At 52.8% G+C, this 20,357-nt stretch overlaps 1 protein-coding gene across 1 annotated transcript; it reads left to right on the top strand.

Annotated features, from left to right (window-relative positions):
• Window positions 1-19: 19 nt before the first annotated feature.
• On the top strand, window positions 20-20,291 carry SELENOO (selenoprotein O). Its single transcript, XM_061204890.1, has 9 exons — window positions 20-591; window positions 11,746-11,949; window positions 12,886-13,066; window positions 14,254-14,384; window positions 14,806-15,086; window positions 18,326-18,464; window positions 19,294-19,479; window positions 19,561-19,717; window positions 19,811-20,291. Exons 1-9 carry the CDS (start codon window positions 26-28, stop codon window positions 19,994-19,996), a joined length of 2,031 nt encoding a protein of 676 aa, XP_061060873.1. The 5' UTR covers window positions 20-25; the 3' UTR covers window positions 19,997-20,291.
• Window positions 20,292-20,357: the final 66 nt, after the last annotated feature.

Raw genomic sequence — 20,357 nt, 5'->3', positions numbered from 1 at the left:
GACTTCCGCCGCCGCGGCGCCCCGGATGGCCGTGCTCCGGGTAGCGTTCGCGGCCTCGCTCGCGGCCGTCCGCACCCGGCCGCCCCTCGGTCGCCGCCCGCCGCCCGCGCCCTGCTCCGCCTCGGCCGGCGCCATGGAGCCTGAGCCCCGCTGGCTGGCGGGGCTGCGCTTCGACAACCGCGCCCTGCGCGCGCTGCCGGTGGAGACGCCGCCGCCTGGCCCAGAGGGCGCCCCGTCCGCGCCGCGGCCCGTGCCCGGCGCCTGCTTCAGCCGCGTGCGGCCCGCGCCCTTGCGGCAGCCGCGCGTCGTGGCGCTGTCGGAGCCCGCGCTGGCGCTGCTGGGCCTGGGCGCGCCGCCCGCCGACGCCGCCGCCCGCGAGGCGCGCGAGGCCGAGGCCGCGCTCTTTTTCAGCGGCAACGCGCTGCTGCCGGGCGCCGAGCCCGCCGCGCACTGCTATTGCGGCCACCAGTTCGGCCAGTTCGCCGGGCAGCTGGGCGACGGCGCCGCCATGTACCTGGGCGAGGTGTGCACGGCGGCCAGCGAGCGCTGGGAGCTGCAGCTCAAGGGCGCCGGCCCCACGCCCTTCTCCAGGTGTGTTTGCGCCCGTACCCGCGGAGCTGTCCTCCCCGGTGGGGCGGTTGGGGGTGAGATTAACTACGGAAAAGTGTGACGTGGGGACGTAGAACGTGGTGGGTAGCAGCGCCCGAGCCAAAGGCCCTGAGGCCAGGACAGGAGGCGAGGGAGCAGGTTCTGTGGCTCCTGGCCGCCTCGGAGCGCCCCTGCCCCGTCTGCCTGGAAGAGGGGGGAGGGGAGGGTCCTGCTGCCCCTCAGGTCAGGCCGAGCGTCTGATCACACAGCGCTGGCAGCTGCCCATGCTCTGTTCTCATGAACTATCCAGAGAGTTTGGAGTCAGTTCTACGTGCAGCACGCTCATGTTTACCGCGTGCCCAGCCCTGCTGCCTGCTCGGCGCACTCGCCTCCGGCTTCCTCTGAATGCTGATCGGGCAGTCAGCTTCCCTCCCGCACACTTTGGCACCGCAGATGCCTACTGTGCAGCCGGTGCCCTGGACCGGGACAGATCCTCGGCCCAGTGGACCTTCTCCCAGGCCCGGGCTTCCAAGCACTTGGGGGCCAGCCATGTTCCGACCCCGCAGTGAGGGGGGGGCTCATGGGCCAGGGCCGGGGTCCAGATGCGCACAGCCTGACCCAGCAGGGCGCCCTTCCCGCAGCTGTCAGGCCTCTCCTGTACACACGGTGCTGATAGTCTCTTCTGCTCCTTTTCACTAAAAAAGTTCATGTATTTAGCCCATAGTTGTTAAGCGCTTATTGAATGGCTGAAAGAATCACACCTAACTTGGCGTTTTATGTTCCAAGAAATCCCGAGGGTGTGTCTCTGGTCTGGCCCCTCCCATGAGCTCTCCCCTCCCCTCCCTCCAGGGACTGAACCGGGCCCCCACCTCTAGCAGCTCCACCTCAGATCCTCAGGATAACTGGTCCTTCCTCATCCCCCAGTCTTCAAACCTTGGTGTCTCTGAAATGTCCCGAGTGCAGCCTGGCACCCGCCCCACCCGCCTGGAACAACCTGCTCAGAGCTGTCTGCACTCGTGGCCGGCAGAAGCATTTCTTCTCCTTGGGGTCACGTGTAAATGTGTCTTGCCCTGGGGCCTGCACATTGTATGAGCATCTTTCAACTTTATGTGTTCATTTTAATCATTTGTTTTTGCCATTTATAAAAAACATTTTTGTGAGAGTAATCTGCTGTTGGAAGTTGCTTTTAATATTTGAAGACTTGAGCTGTAAGTCAGTGTTTCCAGACCTGAGGTCCTTTAAAAGAAAGGGGCTGTTTGACCCTTACCAGATGTGCACCCACCCAGCACCCCCAGCATTTCCTGGGGTCCCCAGCCTCAACAAGGCTTGAGGCTAACATCTGAAGTGGTGTGAGTGGCTTAAGGCCAGCAGCTGCTCGAGTCCCCCGGCGTGGGTTTTGGGGGGTGCGCAGGTGTGGCTTCTTGCTTCTGCCTCCCATGGGGGTTGGGATTTCAGGACGGCCTCTCCTGCCAGGTGCAGAAGAGCTTGTCCTCAGCTGGGTCCACCCCGGCAGTTTGGCTGGGAACAGACGTGGGCACCCAGGAGAAGGGACCGTTGTCACGTGTCCATGTGGCTCTCTGGGGGCAGGGCCACCCTGAGGCCCTGTACCCTTGCTGTGTAATCATTATTCAGTTCTGGTTTCTGCTTCGGGCACTTTGCCCCGGGCAAGGAGATAGGCAGCTTGTTTTCTGGATCATTTTTACCAGATCCACAATTAGCTTGGACTGTACTGGCTTCCTGCTAAACAGGCGGGGGGGGGGGGGGGGCGGGTGTGGAGTGACATTTGAGGACGGATTACAGACTAGAAGGGGTGAGTGGAATGCAGCTGTGGACTGAGGGTCTCGTCAGCCAGAGGCAGGCACAGTCACCCTGCAGACAGCCCCGGGGTGACTGTCAGGCCGGGTTTCTAGAGGTGTCACTCACACCTGGAATGAGCCACACCCAGGTTCCCAGGTGAGGGCGAGGCAGGAGGCCTGCAGAGATCTCCACCGACTCCCGGCCTCCCTGGCCCCGCTCTCCAGGCCTAGGCCCCAGCACCCCAAACTGACACTGAGCCCGGCTCTGGCCTCTTCCCGGCAGAGGACGTGGGCAGACGTGCACCCTGGGCACCTTCACTCAGCCTCGGTGTCCTTCTGCAGGTGAGACGGAAGGGAGCCCAGTGTCTTCCCACCAGTTTTTGTTCTTTCCTAGAGAATTTTCCGAACTGTTTCAGGTGCCTTCCTGCCTGGGAGAGTGCTGGGACACGGCCATGCCCTGGGCCAGGCCAGGAAGCCAGGCCCGACCCTGAAGGGCAGAGATCCAAGCTCACTTTGTTGTTGCGTTTGTTTGCTGGGTGGGGGCTCCTGGAGGTCGGAGTGTCCAGCGCCCTTCATCTTACAAGGAGGGGCTGAGGACGTGGCTCATGCAGGCCAGCTGTCCTCGTATGCTGCTACCACTTTCCTTTAATTTTAAAAAATAATACAGTTTCCAGTCCAGCATGTAAGAAACCTTGGAAATCATCACTTCATTCTAACAAGTAAAAAGCTGAACAAACTGAAAAATCAACAAGTCTTCTTAGATCTGCAAGAAAAGTGAGGTCAGAGGGCAAATTGCTGCCCCACCCCCCAAATTGGAGAGACTGACAGGCAAATACAAAGAATTATGAGTTACCAGAGCGGAAGTCTGCACAGATCCTTGCCCTGTAATTGGTGAATTGCTGGAGGCTCAGTGTGTACGAGTCAGTTGAAAATTTCGGGGCCCAGTCGTAAGCGAGCCCGGCACTCTGGTGAGTTTTACCTCCTGGAGCTCTGCTGTCCTCTCACAGTGAATATTGGTGGAAAATCCCTTTGTGCTTCTGGCAGGAGCGGGGAAAGGAGCTGTGTGGAGTACACCAGAGCACTCTGTTCTGAACAAGGCTGCCCTTGGGGGAAGCTGATTAACCAGAGCCTGACCTGCTGGGCTGTTATCAGAGCCCAGCGGACCTGGTGAAGGGAAATGCCCAGCTCCAGCGCCCTCTGGCGGAGAGGAGACTGAAAAGCACATATGGAAGCTCTCAGTCCAGAGGCACAGGGTCACAGAGTCTGAGGCCTCCACCTGACACCTGTAACCCACCTCTACATCACTGAAGGCCTGCTTACAGTAGTTCCTTTTACCCCATACATCATGCCTGGCTATCAAGAAAAAATTACAAAACATACTAAAAGGCAGAAAACACAGTTGGAAGAGACAGGGCCAGCATCAGAACTAGCCTCCGACATGGCAGAGATGTTGGAATTGTCAGACCAACAAAATTCCAATTGTGTTGGAATTTAACACAATTGTGATTACTATGCTCAGGGCTCTAATGGATAAAGTAGGCAGCATTCAAGAATAGATGGGCAGGACTTCCCTGGTGGCGCAGTGGTTAAGAATCCGCCTGCCAATGCGGGGGACACGGGTTCGAGCCCTGGTCCGGGAAGATCCCACATGCCGCGGAGCAACAAAGCCCGTGCGCCACAACTACTGAGCCTGTGCTCTAGAGCCCGCGAGGCACAACTACTGAGCTTGCATGCCACAACTACTGAGCCCGTGCACCTAAAGCCCATGCTCTGCAACAAAAGAAGCCACTGCAATGAGAAGCCTGCACACCACAACGAAGAGTAGCCCCCACTTGCCCCAACTAGAGAAAGCCCGCGCACAGCAACGAAGACTCAGTGCAGCCAAAAATAAATAAATAAATAAATTTATTTGAAAAATAAAAATAAAATAAATAAAATGAGGAGACTAGAGGAATTCCCTGGTGGTCCAGTGGTTAAGACTTAGGCCTTCACTGACAAGGGTCTGGATTTGGTCCCTGGTCGGGGTACTAAGGTCCCTCAAGCTGCTCGGCATGGCCAAAAAAATAAATAAATAAAACCTTTAAAAAAAAAAAAAAAAGGAATAGATGGGCAGGCGGAGCAACTAAGCCCGTGCGCCACAACTACTGAGCCCATGCTCTAGAGCCCGCAAGCCACAACTGCTGAGCCCACGTGCCACAACTACTGAAGCCCTCACGCCTAGAGCCTGTGCTCCACAACAAGAGAAGCCACTGCAATGAGAAGCCCAGGCACCTCAACAAAGCCTGCGCGAAGCAGCGAAGACCCAACACAGCCAAAAATTAAATAAATAAATAAATAAATAAATAAAAACAGAAAAAGAATAGATGGGCAGTGTAAGCAGAGAGATGGAAATTCTGAGAAAGACGAAAAGGAAATGCTAGAGATTTCTAGCAAAAACACTAACAAAAATGAAGAATGCCTCTGATGGACATGTTGCTAGACTGGACACAGATGAGGAAAGAATCTCTGAGCTTGAAGATATCTCAGGAGAAACTTTCAAAGATAAAAAGCAAAAAAAATAAAGACTGAAAAAAACCAAACACTCACCAAGAATTGTAGGACAAGTGCAAAAGTAGTAACACATGTGTAATAGGAATACCAGGAGAGAAAGAGAGAAAGAAACAGAAGAAATATTTGAAGAAATGACTGAGAATTTCCCTGAATTAATGTTAGACACCAAACAGATCCAAGAAGCTCAGAGCACACCGAGCAGGATGAATGCCTCCCCCACCCCCAGCAAGAGACAAAAACAAAACTACACCTAGGCTTATAATTTTCAAACTACACCTAGGCTTATAATTTTCAAACTACAGAGAGGCAGAAGTAAAGAAAAACAAGTGAAAGAAGCTAGAGGAAGGAAACACTTCACCTACAGAGGAGCAAAGATAAGAATTACATCTGACTTCTCAGAAGCCAGGCAAGCAAGAGGAAAGTGGAGTGAAGTATGTAAAGTGATAAGGAAAAAAAAAACCCACCCACCTAGAATTCCGTACCCTGTGAAATTATCCTTCAAAAGTGAAGGAGAAATAAAGACTTCCCCAGACAAATGAAAATTGAGGGAAATTGTTAGCAGTTGACCTGTCTTGCCAGAAATGTTAAAAGATGTTCTTTATAGAGAATGAAAATGATGTAGGTCAGAAACTTGAATCCACATAAACAAAGGAAGAGCATAGGAGAAAGAAGTGATAGTACAATAAAAACCTTTACTTCTCCTCATCTTAATTGATATAACAGGTAATAGCTTGTTTAAAATAATAGTAACGATGCATTTATGTATAAATGAAATTAATGACACCAGTCAAATAAGGGATGGAGGGAGGGATTAGGATTATTTTGTTATTATAAGGTACTCATACTGCCCATGGAGCAGGATAGTGTTACCTGAAAGTAGACTTGGATTAGTTGTAAATGGTATATTACAAACTCTAGGGCAACCTTTTTTTAAAAAAAAAAAAAAAATTAATTTATTTATTTATTTTATTTTTGGCTGTGTTGGGTCTTCGTTGCTGAGTGCAGGCTTTCTCTAGTTGTGGCGAGTGGGGGCTACTCTTCGTTGTGGTGCGCGGGCTTCTCATTGCGGTGGCTTCTCTTGTTGCGGAGCATGGGCTCTAGGCGTGCGGGCTTCAGTAGCTGTGGCATGCGGGCTCAGTAGTTGTGGCTCATGGGCTCTAGAGCGCAGGCTCAGTAGTTGTGGCGCACGGGCTTAGTTCCTCCGCAGCATGTGGGATCATCCCAGACCAGGGCTCGAACCCGTGTCCCCTGCATTGGCAGGTGGATTCTTAACCACTGCGCCACCAGGGAAGTCCTAGGGCAACCATTTTTTAAAGAGTAAAACAAAACAAAACAAAAAAGTATAACTGATACACTAGGCGAGAACTGATGAAAAAGAAATTGGAATCACAAAATGCTCAGTTAAAACCACAAAAGGCAGAAAAAGAGTGAAAGAGAAAACAAAGAGCAAGGCCAATAAATAAAAAAACAAGACCAAACTGTATGTTGTCCGTAAGAAATCCACTTTAAATATGAAGACACATGTAGATTAAAAGTAAATGGATGGGGCTTCCCTGGTGGCACAGTGGTTAAGAATCCGCCTGCCAATGCAGGGGACATGGGTTCGATCCCTGGCCCAGGAAGATCCCACATGCTGTGGAGCAACTAAGCCCGTGTGCCACAACTACTGAGCCTGAGCTCTAGAGCCTGCAAGCCACAACTACTGAGCCCACGTGCCACAACTACTGAAGCCTGCACACCTAGAGCCCATGCTCCGCAACAAGAGAAGCCACGACAATGAGAAGCCTGCGCACCGCAACAAAGAGTAGCCCCCACTCTGCAACAAAGAGTAGCCCCCGCTCACTGCAACTAGAGGAAGCCTGCACCCAGCAATGAAGACCCAACACATCCAAAAATAAATTAATTAATTTAAAAAAAAAAAGTAAATGGATGGGGGATTTCCCTGGTGGCCTAGTGGTTAGGATTTGGCGCTTTCACTGCGGAGGCCTGGGTTCAATCCCTGGTTGGGGAACCATCCCACATGCTGCCAAAATACAAAAAAAAAAAAAAAGTAAATGGATGGAGGAAAGCATACCATGCTAACACTAGTTAGCAGGAGTAGCCATATTAATTCAGAAGGAGTGGACTTCAGAGTAAGGAAAGTCATTAGGGATAAAGAGGGGCGTGACAAAATGATGAAGGGGTCAAGAAGGCAAAACAATCCTTACTGTGTATGTGCCAGATAGCAGCATCAGAGTACCATGAGGCAGAAACTGACAGAAATTCAAAGGGGCACAGATGAATCCACTGTCATTGTTGGAGACTCAACACCCCTCTATCAGAAATGGACAGAGCCAGCAGGCAGAAAATTGGTAAGGCCATCTTTGAACTCAGTTAACACCATCAATCAACTGGATATAAAGAACATCTATAGCCTACTTCATCTAACAACAATGGGATACATATTCTTCTCAGGCCCACATGGAACATTTATCCAGAGAGACCACATTCTAGGCCATAAAACATACCTTAACAAATTTTTTAAAATAAAAATCATACAGTGTCTGTTCTCAGGCCACAATGGAATCAAACTAGAAATCAATAACATAACTGAAAATCCCAAAATACTTGGAGATTATGCAACATACTTCTAAATAACACATGGTCAAAGACAAAATCTCGAGAAATTTTTAAGTATTTTGAACTAAATGAAAATGAAAACACCAAATGTATGGGGTACGGTGAAAACAGTGCTTTGAGGGAAATTTATAGCAGTGAGTGCATATGTTAGTAAAGAAGAAAGATCTAAAACCAATCATTTAAGCTTCCACATTAGGGAACTACAAAAAGAAGAGCAAATCAAATCCAAAGTAAGCAAAAGAAAAGAAATAATAAGAATTAGAGCAGAAGTCAATGAAATTGAAATAGGAAATCAGTGAAACCAAAAGCTTGTTCTTTGAAAAGATCAATAAAATCAATAAACCTCTAGCCAGGCTAACTAAGAAAGAAAGTGAGGACACAATTACTAATACCAAAAATTAAAGAGGGGAAATCAGGCAGATCATGTGGACATTAAAAGGATAGTAAAATTACTCTGAACAATTCTATGCTCACAAATTTGATAACCTAGGTGAAATGGACCAATTCCTTGAAAGACACAATTTGCCAAAACTCACAAGAAAAAATAAGACAATCTGAATAGGCCTATATATATTAAAGAAATTGAGTCAACAATTAATAACCTTCCAAAACAGAAAGCACCAGGCCCAGATGGACTCACCAGTGAATTCTACCAAACATTTAAGGATGAAATTATTCCACTCTTTTTCAGAGAATGGAAGCAGAGGAAATACTTCCTAACTCATTCTATGAGGCCAGCATTACCCTAATACCAAATCCAGACAAAGACAATACAAGAAAAGAAAACTACACCCCAAAACCCCTCATGAACATAGATAAAGAAATCTTCAACAAAATATTAGCAAATCAAATCCAACAATGTTTGAAAAGAATTATACATCACCACCAAATGGGATTTATTCCAGGTATGCAAGGCTGGTTCAGTATTCAAAAATTAATTAATGTGATCCATCAGATCAACAGGCTAAAGAAGAAAACTCGCATCATCACATCAATTGAAGCAGAAAAGGCATTTGACAAAACCCAAGACCTATTCATGATAAAAACTCAGTAAATTAGCAATAGAGAGGAACTTCCTCAACTTGATAGAGTATCTACAGAAAACCTATAGCTAAATCTACTTAATCGTGAGAACCTCAAAGCTTTCCCACTAAGATTAGAAACAAGACAAAGATGTTCCCTCTTACCATTGCTTTTCAACATCCCTGGAGGTCCTAGCTAATGTAACAAGACAAGAGAAGAAAATCGAAGGCATACAGATTGAGATGGAAGAAATAAAAATTGTCTTTGTTTGCAGATGAACATCTATGTAGAAAATCTCAAAGAACTGACCAAAAAATGAGCTCATAAGCAGTTATAGCAAGGTTGCAGGATACAGAGTTACTACATAGGTCAATCACTTTAGTATATCCCAGCAGTGAACAAGTGGAATTTGAAATTAAAAACAATACTGTTTACATTAGCAATCCTAAAAATTAGATTCACACCTAAGTGTGAACTCACAAACAAAATATAAGACGTCTACTAGGAAAACTACAAAACTGATAAAAGGTATCAAAGAAGAACTAAATCAATGTAAAGATATTCCACGTTCATGGCTAGGAAGACTCAATATTGTCAAGATATTGGTTCTTCCCAACTCAATCTGTAGATTCAATGCAATCCCAATCAAAATCTCAGCAAGTTATTTTGTAGATATTGACAAACTGATTCTAAAATTTATATCGAGAGGCAAAAGACCCAGTATAGCCCTCACAATACTGGGGGAGAAGAACAAAGTCAGAGGACTGACACTACCCCACTTTAAGACTTACCATAAAGCTTCGGCAATCAAGAGAGTGTGGTTTTGCAACTACTGAAGCCCGCGCGCCTAGAGCCCGTGCTCCGCAACGAGAAGCCACCATGATGAGAAGCCCGCGCACGACATCCAAGAGTAGCCCCCGCTCGCTGCAACTAGAGAGAAAGCCCACGCGAAGCAACAAAGACCCAATGCAGCCAAAAATAAATAAATAAAATAAATAAATTTAAAAAAAAAAAGAGAGTGGTTTTGGCCAAAGAATAGATAGGTCAATGGAACAGAACAGAGAGCCCAGAAATAGACCTGCATAGATGTGGATCTTTGACAAAGGAGCAAAGGCAATCCAATGGAGCAATGATAGTATTTTCAACAGATTGTACTGGAACAACTGGATATCAACAAACAAACAAACAAAAATCTAGACACAGACCTGACACCCTTCACAAAAATTAACTCAAAATGGATCACAGACCTAAACAAAATGCAAAACTGTAAAACTCCTAGAAGATAAAATAGAAAATCTGGATGACCTTGGGTATAGAAATGACTTTTTAGGTACCATACCAAAGACAGGATCCATGAAGAAATAATTGGTAGGCTGGACTTTATTGAAGTTAAAACTTCGGTGAAGGACAATTTCAGGAGAAATGAGAAGACAAGCCACAGAGTGGGAGAAAATCTCTGCAAAAGACACATCTGATAAAGGACTCATCTGATAAAGGTGGGTGCTGGGCCTCCCGCGTGGGGCGTGTGTTCACGGTGGCCCCAAACACACACCCCTTGGCCTCTCCACCTCCTCCAGAACTCTCAGGCGTCGTCCCACACGACAGTCACAGTTGTGGGAGGTGGTGCAGCCTCAGCCAGGGAAACAGGCAGCAGGGTGAGGGGTCTGCCTGAGGGCCGTATATCCAAAATATACAAAGAACTCTTAAAACTCAACAATAAGAAAACAAACTGATTTTAAAATGAGGCAAAGACCTTGTTAGACACCTCCCCAAAGAAGATACAGAGATGACATATAAGCGCTTTAAAAGATGTTTCACATCATGTGTCATCAGGAAAATGCAAATTAACAAGGAGACGCCATTACACACCTAGGAGGATGGCCAAATTCCCGAACACTGACAGCACAAAATGCTGGCGAGGATGTAGAGCAACAGGAGCTCCCATTCACAGCTGCTGGGAATGCAGGACGGTGCAGCCACTTGGGAAGACAGTGTGGTGGTTTCTTACCAAACTAAACATACTCTCACCATATGACCCAAGAATTGTGCTCCTCAGCATTTACCCAAAGCAGTTGAGAACACGTCCACACGAAAACCCTGTATATGGATGTTCACAGCAACTTTATTCATAGTTGCCAAAGCTTGGAAGCTGCCAAGATGTCCTTCAAGGTGAATAGATAAACAAACCGTGGCCCATCCAGACAATGGGATATTATTCAGCAAAAGAATAGAAAGAAAAAAAAATGAAATGAGCCATCAAGCCATGAAAAGACATGGAAGAAACTTAGATGCATATCAGTAAGTGAAGGAAGTGAATCTGAAAGGTCTCACAGTGTGATTCCAACTCTATAACATTCTGGAAAAGGCAAAACTATGGAGACAGTAAAAGACCAGGGGTTGGGAGGGGAGAGATGACCAGGTGGAGCCCAGAGGGTTTTTCGGGCCGTGAAAAGTGTTCTGTATGACACTGTAACGGTGGATCTCTGTCAGACCCACAGAGTGGACAACACTGAAAGTGCACCCTGATGTAGACAGTGGACTCTGGGTGATGACGACGTGTCGGCATAGCTTCATCGAGTGTGACAAACGTCTCCCCTGGCGGGGATGCTGATCCTGGGGGAGGCTGTGTGTGTGTGGTGGCGGGGTATATGAGAGATCTCTCTGGCTTCTGATCAGTTCTGCTGTGAACCTAAAACTGCCTAGGAAAATAAAGTCTATTTAAAATAATAGTAATAATGAAGGTTTAGCATAAGAGGAAAACATCCACGTCATTCAGAGCTGCCCGAGGGAGACTGGGGTCCTCCCCCCACTGCAGATGATGCTCTGTGTCTGTGCTGTTGTAAAAGGATTTTCACAAAGTAAATTCATAAAAACAGAATTGCGGATTTGCGAGCGTGTGTGTGACCCTGGGAGTAGCCTTCCCTGACCTCTGCATGGGCTTGGCCTCCTGCCGCGGGCCAGGCACCCTGCGCTGCAGTTCCAGACCTGGAGGAGGTCAGGGGCTTAGCACCTGGGATCGTCCAAAACAGACTCTTTTTACAGTGATGTCAGAGCTGCTCGTGGGTTGTTTTTAAAAAGCCGTTAGCAGGCTTTCTTCCAGTCCCTTCCCTCTGTGACCACACCTTGGTGTTGAGTGGAGCCCGGCAGTGACCTCTGTGCTTGACCTCAGACAGGCCGACGGTCGCAAGGTGCTGCGCTCGAGCATCCGCGAGTTCCTGTGCAGCGAGGCCATGTTCCACCTGGGCATCCCCACCACGCGGGCCGGCGCCTGCGTCACGTCCCAGTCCTCCGTCGAGCGGGACGTGTTCTACGACGGCAACCCCAGGCCCGAGCAGTGCGCGGTCGTGCTGCGCGTGGCCCCCACGTTCCTCAGGTAACGCCCGTCCTCGTGCTCCCGTGTTGCCCCGGTGGCCGGAGTGCAGCTGCCCGGCCAGGGTGCAGGGCCTGGGGCGGCGTGTCCAGAGCTGTGGACCTGGAGTTTATGACCAGGAGCTACGTAAGATGCACCAAGAAAACGGCCTCACTGTGCTGCTGGACGAGCGGCCGTGACGCCCGGTGTGCCCGCTTCCTCTGGCCCCTGTTCACTGACTGGAAGCCTCCTGGCTGCTGTCTCCAGCGGGGCCTGTTAGTCCTCGACGTCACCACGCTGTGTGGCATCGGGTGCTCGGTACCGACCACCTGAACCCAGAGTCGCCAGGAGGTGGCTGTGGCAGTCTGGCGGGGTCAGGTGACCCCAGCCAACCCTGTGCGTCAGCTGTCACCAGCTTTCCCTTTGTCCTCCGGGGGTGGAGGTGTCGGGGCAGGCGTTGGCCTCGTCCTGGGAGACCCGGGGCCTCTGGGCACAGCTGCACTAGTGGCGTTTGGACCAGGTCGTCTTTGCTGCGAGCTGATCTGTGTCTCATAGGGTGTCAGGCAGCGTTCCTGGCCTCCACCCACGAGCTGCTGGTAGTACCCCCGTCGTGACAACCAAAAATGCCTCCGGACGTTGCCCTGCCCCCTGGGGGGTATAACTGCCCCACCGCTGACCCTGCGGGTCACCCCACTACAGGACGCCGGTGACGGGCGCATCCCTCGGTGTGGGAGGCCGGACACAGAACCCCTCTCGTCCCTGCAGGGCGGCCGTGGCAGTCCCGGCCCCATGCACCCCGGGAAGTGCCCTGTGTCTGCCTGAGTCACTGAACGACCAGCTACGTTTGGTGGTTTGTCCCCCCCGCCCGGCCACGAGGGCTAGCAGCACCCTCCCTCCTTCCTCACTCGTGAGGGGGAGGCGTCACGTTTAACCTGTTGTCAACACGGGTCTTCCCTCCAGGTTCGGATCCTTTGAGATCTTCAAGTCCTCGGACGAGCACACGGGGCGCGCAGGCCCCAGCGTGGGGAGGAACGACATCCGAGTGCAGATGCTTGACTACGTCATCAGCACTTTCTACCCTGAGATCCAGGCCACTCACGCCAGCGACAGCGTGCAGAGGCACGCCGCCTTCTTCCGGGAGGTCGGTGGGAGCTGCCCGCCCGTGGGCGGACGATGGGTGCCCGGCCCTCTTGAGTCACCACCCACTGGCTTGGCCCAGGGGCAACTTCTCAGATACCGTTGAGGGTCGGGGTCCTGGGACAGACCGCCGGGTCACTATTTGAGCGGCATCGAGGGGCCACACGGAGAGCTTGGGAGGGAATCAGGGCTGGTGGGTGCTGGGCCTCCCGCGTGGGGCGTGTGTTCACGGTGGCCCCAAACACACACCCCTTGGCCTCTCCATCTCCCCCAGAACTCTCAGGCGTCGTCCCACACGACAGTCACAGTTGTGGGAGGTGGTGCAGCCTCAGCCAGGGAAACGGGCAGCAGGGTGAGGGGTCTGCCGGAGGGCCGGAGGCCCGCGGCCAGCGCTCTGCACCAGAAGTGGGCACTGTCCTGCACCTGTCACTCCCCGGACCCCACTTCAGCCACACTGTTGCTTCCCGTCTGTCACGTGGGTGATGCCAGGGGAGTCTTGGGGCTCAGCTCACACCCGAAGTGGGCGGCCCGGGCTCCCCCCTCTGAACCTGGGTCTCTTGGTCAGTGAAGTGGAGAGGGTGGTGCCACCCAACTCCAGGAGCGTCTGCAGCCTCAGGAGGCGTGGTGCGTGCGGACCAGTCTGAGGGCCGCCGGGGGCCCTCAGGTGCAGCCCTGCATCTTGCAGGGCTCTTGCTCCCCGGCCGGGGGGCAGGGGGCGGCAGGTCTGGCAGCCGGACTCTGGGCTGGGCAGCTGGGCTGTTTGAGCCTCGCTCCCTGCAGCCCAGGGCGAGGCGGGGCCCTGGGCACAGTGTCTGGACCTCGGCAGTTTTCGCCTGAGAATGTGGTAACTTCCTTGTTTCCACGTAGTCATCCTATGGGGCGTGAGTCATGGGAATGTCCGGGTTCCCTGATTTTTCTGGTTTGGATAAAAGCCAAAAAACAGTGAGTATATAAAAGAGATAGATGGTGTATGTGAGGATCAGAGCCACTCATATCAACTCATCCAAAATGCTTTTTCCTTCTTAACTGTCCTTGGATGTTCTCCCCACAGCTGAGCGTCAGCTGACAGGACAGGACACTGGGTCGGGCCCCTTGGGAGTCACTGCAGAGCGAGACCGGCTCAGCGGGCACAGCTGGTTGGGGGGGGCGCGGAGGGGAGCAGCCAGCGGCCGTCCTGTGGCACTGTTGCAGGTGACGCGGCGCACGGCCCAGCTGGTGGCTGAGTGGCAGTGCGTGGGCTTCTGCCACGGCGTGCTCAACACGGACAACATGAGTATCGTGGGGCTCACCATCGACTACGGGCCCTTCGGCTTCCTGGACAGGTGGGCATCCCGCCGCCTGCCAGGGAACCCTGGCGGGGAGGCACATGACAGTGCGGGCATCTCAAGGCAACGGGAAGGACCTGCAGGCCTGTGTGGCTGCTCTTGTTAATGTTTTGTTTGGTGTTTAATTCTCAGCAAGGCCTGGTCAGCCAGCCATCCCCAGTGCAGGAATCCCTGGAGGGTTCTGAGCACAGAAGCACTTTAAACAGCACCCCCTCGGCTCCCAGGTGGAGAGTGGGCTGAAGGGGCGGGGGCGGGAGCCAGGCAGGGAGCGGGCGAGGGGGCCGCGCTGGAGTGCGGCCTCCCTGCTCTAGCGGCTGCGGGGCCCCGTGGGACAGGCAGGGGAGCGGCAGCCACCCGGGGCCTGCACTGTCGCTCGGCGGGTCCCCTCAGGCAGCTCCCGGCTCTCCCCACGCGGCAGGTACGACCCCGACCACGTGTGCAATGCCTCCGACACCGCCGGGCGCTACTCGTACAGCAGGCAGCCCGAGGTGTGCAAGTGGAACCTGCAGAAGCTGGCCGAGGCCCTGGAGCCCGCGCTGCCCCTCGAGCTGGCCGAGGCCATCCTGGCGGAGGAGTTCGACGCTGAGTTCCGCAGGCACTACTTGCAGAAGATGCGCTGGAAGCTGGGCCTCGTGCGGGCTGAGCGGGAGGAGGACAGCGCCCTGGTGGCCGGGCTCCTGGAGACCATGCACCTGACCGGTGAGTGGGGGGGGTGCACGCACCACGTCGTGCGGAGACAGAACGTGAAACCGACCTGTAGCCACGTCTCAGGGGCTTTAAGCACATTCACCTTGTCTCGCAACCACCGCCAGCGTCTCCAGAACTTTCTCGTCTTCCCAGACGGACATCTGCACCTGCGAAGCACTAGCTCCCTGGCCCCTCGCCCCGCCCCTGGTAACCTCACGCCTGCTTTCTAAGAACTCGCCTCCTCCAGGGACCTCAGGCAAGGGGTTCACGCGGCTCTTCTTCTAGCTCACCCCACTCAGCATGACGTCCTCCACAGTGGTCATCCCTGTTGTCCGTGTGTCAGGATTTTAAGGCCGAATAGTCTGTGCGGATGGCCTGCCTTTTGCTCGTCCATCGTCTGTTGGACACTTGGGCTGTTCCACCCTGTGGCCACCATGCATAACGCTGCTGTGGACACAGACGTACCGTGTCTTTGCGTTCCTGTTTCCCATCCTCTCCAGGGTGCCGTTGTGGGGTGTGCCTGGGGCTTCCTGGCTGCTCTGGCTAGGACGCCTGGTGCCGCTCAACAGAAGTGGCCGACCAGGCGTCACTTACTGTTCCTGCTCTTGGGGAAAAGCTGTCTTTCACACGAGTGTGATGTGAGCTGTTGGCCTGTGCACACGTGGCTTTTCTCAAGTAGAGGATGTTTCCTTCTGTCCCTCATTGGGTGTTTTCACACTGTGCCTCAGTTGAGGTGATTGCCAGGTTTTACTTCTTCATCCGTATCCTGCCTTAGTTTAAACTGCCTCTCACGGTGTAGAAGCTGGAGGTCCAGGATCAGGGTGCCGCCTTCTGGCTGTGTCCTCACACGGCAGAGTAGGGAGCAGGGGCACGAAGCACACTGTGAGGGCTCCACCCTCGTGGCCTACCTCCCAAAGGCCCCAGCTCCAAATACCATCACCCTGCAGAGCTGGGTTTCCATATATGGATTCGGGCAGGGGACACACAGACCCCTTGCATTCTGGGGATAAACCCTACTTGCTCCTTCTAATGTTTTGCTGAGGTTTCTTTTACATCTGTTTTTACAAGGGATACTGGTCTGTGGATTTCTTTTCTTGTGGTATCTTTGTTTGGCTTTGGTATCGAGGCAGTGCTGATCTCATGAATGAGTTAGGAAGTGTTCCCTCCTATTTTTCAGAAGAGTCTGAGAAGGATTGGTGTTAATTCTCCTTTAAATGTTTGGTAGAATTCACCAGTGAAGCCGTCTGGTCCTAACATTTCCTGTGTTAGGAAGTTTCCAGTCTCCTTACTTGCTATGGGACTATTTAGATTTTCTATTTCTTCTTGAGTCAGGTTTGGTAATTTATGTGTTTCTGGGAATTTGTCTATGTCATCTATGTTATCTAAATTATTATTCATAGTGTTTTCTTAAGTCTTTTATTTCTGTACAGTCTGCAGTGACGTCCCCCTTTTATTTTCTTTAGTTACTTGTGTCTTTTTTTGTTAGTGTAGCTAAAATTTTGTCAGTGTTACTGACCTTTTCAAAGAACCAACTTTGGTTTCATTGATCTTCTCTTGTTTTTGTTCTCTATTTCATTTATCTCTGTTCTAATCTCATTTCCTTACTTTATGCTAACTTTGGTCTTATTTAGTTCTTTTTCCACTTCTTTAGATGTAAGATTAGATTATTGATTTGAAATCTTTTTTTACTGAGAAGTAACTGGCGTATAGCATTATATAAGTCTCAGGTGTGCGACATGATGATTTGCTGTATGTATATAACGTGAAATGATCACCACACAGTGACAAATTTATTTTTTTCTGGTGATGAGAGAGCTGCGCTTTTAGCGCAGGCATTTACAGCTATAAACTTCCCTCTGAGCACTGCTGCTTTTGGTTCATACCTCTAAGTGTTTTCTAATTTCCCTTGTGATTTCTTTTTAGAACCAGTAGTTAATTTTCACATTACTTGTGAATTTTCCAGTTGTCCTTCCATTTGTGACTTCATGCCATCGTGGTTGCAGAAGACACCGGTCTTTCCAGCGTATTAAGACTGGTTTTATGGCCCAACACGTGGTCTGTCCTGGAGAACGTGCACCTGAGAGCTTGGGTGGAGTGTTGTGTCTGTTGTTCACGTTGTTTCCTTGTTGACCTTCTGTCCAGGTGTTGGGTGCTGACGTCCCAACTCTTACAGAACTGCTCGAGTCCACCCTTCAGGTTTGTTTGTTTGTTTTTAAATTGGAGTATAGTTGATTTGAAATGTGTTCGCCCTTCAGTTTTATGAGTCTTTGCTTTGTGTATTGGGGGCTCTTGTTTGGTGCAAGTCTGTAATTGTTACATCTTCTTGCTGAACTGACTCATCAATATATAATGCTCCTCTTTGTCAAGTTCTTACATAGTCTATTTTTCTGACGTCAGCGTAGCCACCCCAGCTCTCTTTAGGTTACTGTCAGTATGCAAATCATGGGATATTTTTTCCATCCTTTCGCTTTTGACTTACGAGTCTACAGCGAGTTATCTTACTGTAGTCGGATCATGGTTTTTCTATCCATTCTGTCAGTCTCTGCTCTTTGAATGGAGACTTTAATCCATTTACTTTTTTTTTTTTTTTTTGGCTTGCGGGGTCTTAGTTCCCCAACCAGGGATTGAACCCGTGCCCTCAGCAGTGAAGGCACAGAGTCCTAACCACTGGATCAGGGAATTCCCTAATCCATTTACTTTTAAAGTAATTACTGATAAGGGAGGACTTAGGCTGTTTTGTTCTTTGTGTTCTGTCTTACACCATTTTTGTCCTTTATTTTCTCTGTTACTGCTCTCGTGCTTAGGTGATCTTTTGCAGTATACCGTTCTGGTTTCCTTCTCATTTTCCCTTGTGTCTGTTTTTTGGATGTTTCCTTGGGGGTTTTGGTGACAGTGTTTCAGCAAGTGAGGCTGAGGCCCTCACAGTGTCTGTCGTGGCTCATGTCCTGTGCCATCTCGACCCTGCAGCTCCTGAAGCAGGCGGTGCTAACTGCCGTGACAGTGATGAGGGCCAGGGCCCGGCCTCGGTGCCTTTACTGTATTTACCCATTTTACAGATGAAGAAACCAGGCCTGGAGGCCTTGAGAGATTGAGTGACTCGTCAGGTTCAGAGTGGGGACTGAGCTGGGAGGACTGAGGGGAGGGCTCAGGAGTCGCCGGCCTGAGGCTGAGCAGGGCGCCGCACATGTGGTGGATGAACACGTATGGTCCTCTGGTGACGGCACGGTGCCCTGAGCAGCTGCGTGTTACAGGTGCTGACTTCACAAACTCCTTCTACCTGCTGAGCTCTTTCCCAGCCGAGGACCTGGACGAGTTCCTGGCCACGCTGACTGCACAGTGTGCCTCCCTGGAGGAGCTGAGGCGCGCCTTCCGACCCCAGATGGATCCCCGGTGGGTACTTGGGTCTTGCTTCCCTAGCATTTGTTTCCGGGAAGGGAGGAACATTTAGAACGAAGCCTTTGGGAGGACGCTGGAGACAGCACACCCAGGCGGCTGCTCCACTCCCAGGAGTGGGATGGTCAGACCCTGGCTTTGTGGCACTGAGGCCCGCTGGCCAGAGGAAAGGATGGAGATGCTGACACTGGAATGGGGAGGCCAGGCGGCACAGGCTGGGGCACGGTGGTCTCTGCTCTGGGGAGGCTCCCCAGGAAGAGCCTGGGTGTGGGCCCGCAGTCTCCAGCCAGACCGCGTTTTCTGCACCATCATGTCATGTCCTGAGGGTGCAGCCCACGCTCAAAACCCATCACCAACTTGTCCCATCCCGTGCCAGACAGGACTCTAGTGCAGCAGTGTGGGGAGGGGCTGAAGCTGGCAGGACCTGCTGAGCATGGAGCCAGGGTAACTGGGGAAGGGGGTGTCAGGGGCTACCCTGCCCCCAGGTGCCCCCAGAGGTGGAGAAGCGTCCAGCCCTGTGATCACCGTGGGAGGAGCTGACAGCAGTGAACCTCTCCCAGAGGGACTGGGTCCTGGGTCGGATGTCAGTGGGTGGCCGCCAGCCGGGAGCCGGGGCCGGCCCGGGTCAGCCTGCGGCGTCCGTGTGCCCCGTCACGTGCGGGGTTTGCGGTAGAACAAGGGCGGACGGCTGGTAGCGGTCCCACATCTGCTTCGTCCGTTGGACCCGGGCTCACCCCTGGTGGGGGTGGGGCTGGGGACAGGGGCGCGGCAGGGCAGCGGTGGGGAGGACGTGGCCTGGGGCCCCTCACGCGCCCGCTCCACGCAGGCAGCTGTCCATGATGCTCATGCTGGCACAGTCGAACCCGCAGCTTCTGGCGCTCATCGGCACGCGGGCGAGCCTGGCGCGGGAGCTGGAGCGCGTGGAGCGGCTGTCGCGGCTGGAGCAGCTGAGCCCGGCCGAGCTGCACGGCAGGAACAGGAGCTGCTGGGCCGACTGGCTCCTGGAGTACAGGTGGGCCCCCTCCCCCCGCGGGGACCCTAGGGCAGCGGGGTGGGGCGGCTCTGCTGACGCTCGGCTCGGGTGTGACTCCAGAGCCCGGCTGGAGAAGGATCAGGAGGCCGCCGGCGACACCGCTGCCTGGCAGGCCGAGCGCGTGCGCGTCATGCACGCGAACAACCCCAAGTACGTCCTGAGGAACTACATCGCGCAGGGCGCCATCGAGGCTGCCGAGAGCGGAGACTTCTCAGAGGCAAGCAGCCCACCCGGCCCTCCCCTCCTGGTCCCCTCCCGCTGCGGGCGAGGCCGGCCCCCGACAAACACCGCACCCTCTGCTCTCCTCCAGGTGCGGCGGGTGCTGAAGCTGCTGGAGACCCCTTACCGCAGGGAGGGGGGGGCCGCCGAGGCCCGCGAGGCCGCCGAGCCCGAGGAGGCCAGTGGGGAGGCCGGCGGGGCAGCCGGCCGGCGGCACTCGTACAGCAGCAAGCCCCCGCTCTGGGCGGCGGAGCTGTGTGTGACGTGATCGTCGTAACCGCCTTGGAGGCCTCCACGCAGGAGCCCCGAGGCCCGAGCCCTTGAGTGAGTCCACGAGGCGGCGCCCACCCCACCCGTCTCTCCATGACGGCAGAGACGTCCAGTCAGGACCCGACCCGTCTCTGTCCGATGCCGACTCGGCAGCACCGCCCAGCCCCAGGCTCTTCCCCCAGCGACAGGCTGCTTTGCGCCAGGACGGCTCAGCAGAGGGGACCGGCGGACGCGCGGCCCCCGCCCACCTCGCCAGCCTGGCGGGGCACGCAGCTCCTAAATAAACCGGCAGCTCCCTCGGTCGCCTCCGTGTGTTCGTTCTGCCCCCGCCCCGGCCCCGCCCCGGCCCCGCCCGGTAGAGAGAGGCA

The sequence above is a fragment of the Eubalaena glacialis genome, chromosome 11 (assembly GCF_028564815.1).
Source record: "Eubalaena glacialis isolate mEubGla1 chromosome 11, mEubGla1.1.hap2.+ XY, whole genome shotgun sequence".
NCBI classification, from domain to species: Eukaryota; Metazoa; Chordata; class Mammalia; order Artiodactyla; family Balaenidae; genus Eubalaena; species Eubalaena glacialis.
This window is presented reverse-complemented; position numbering and strand designations above follow the sequence as displayed.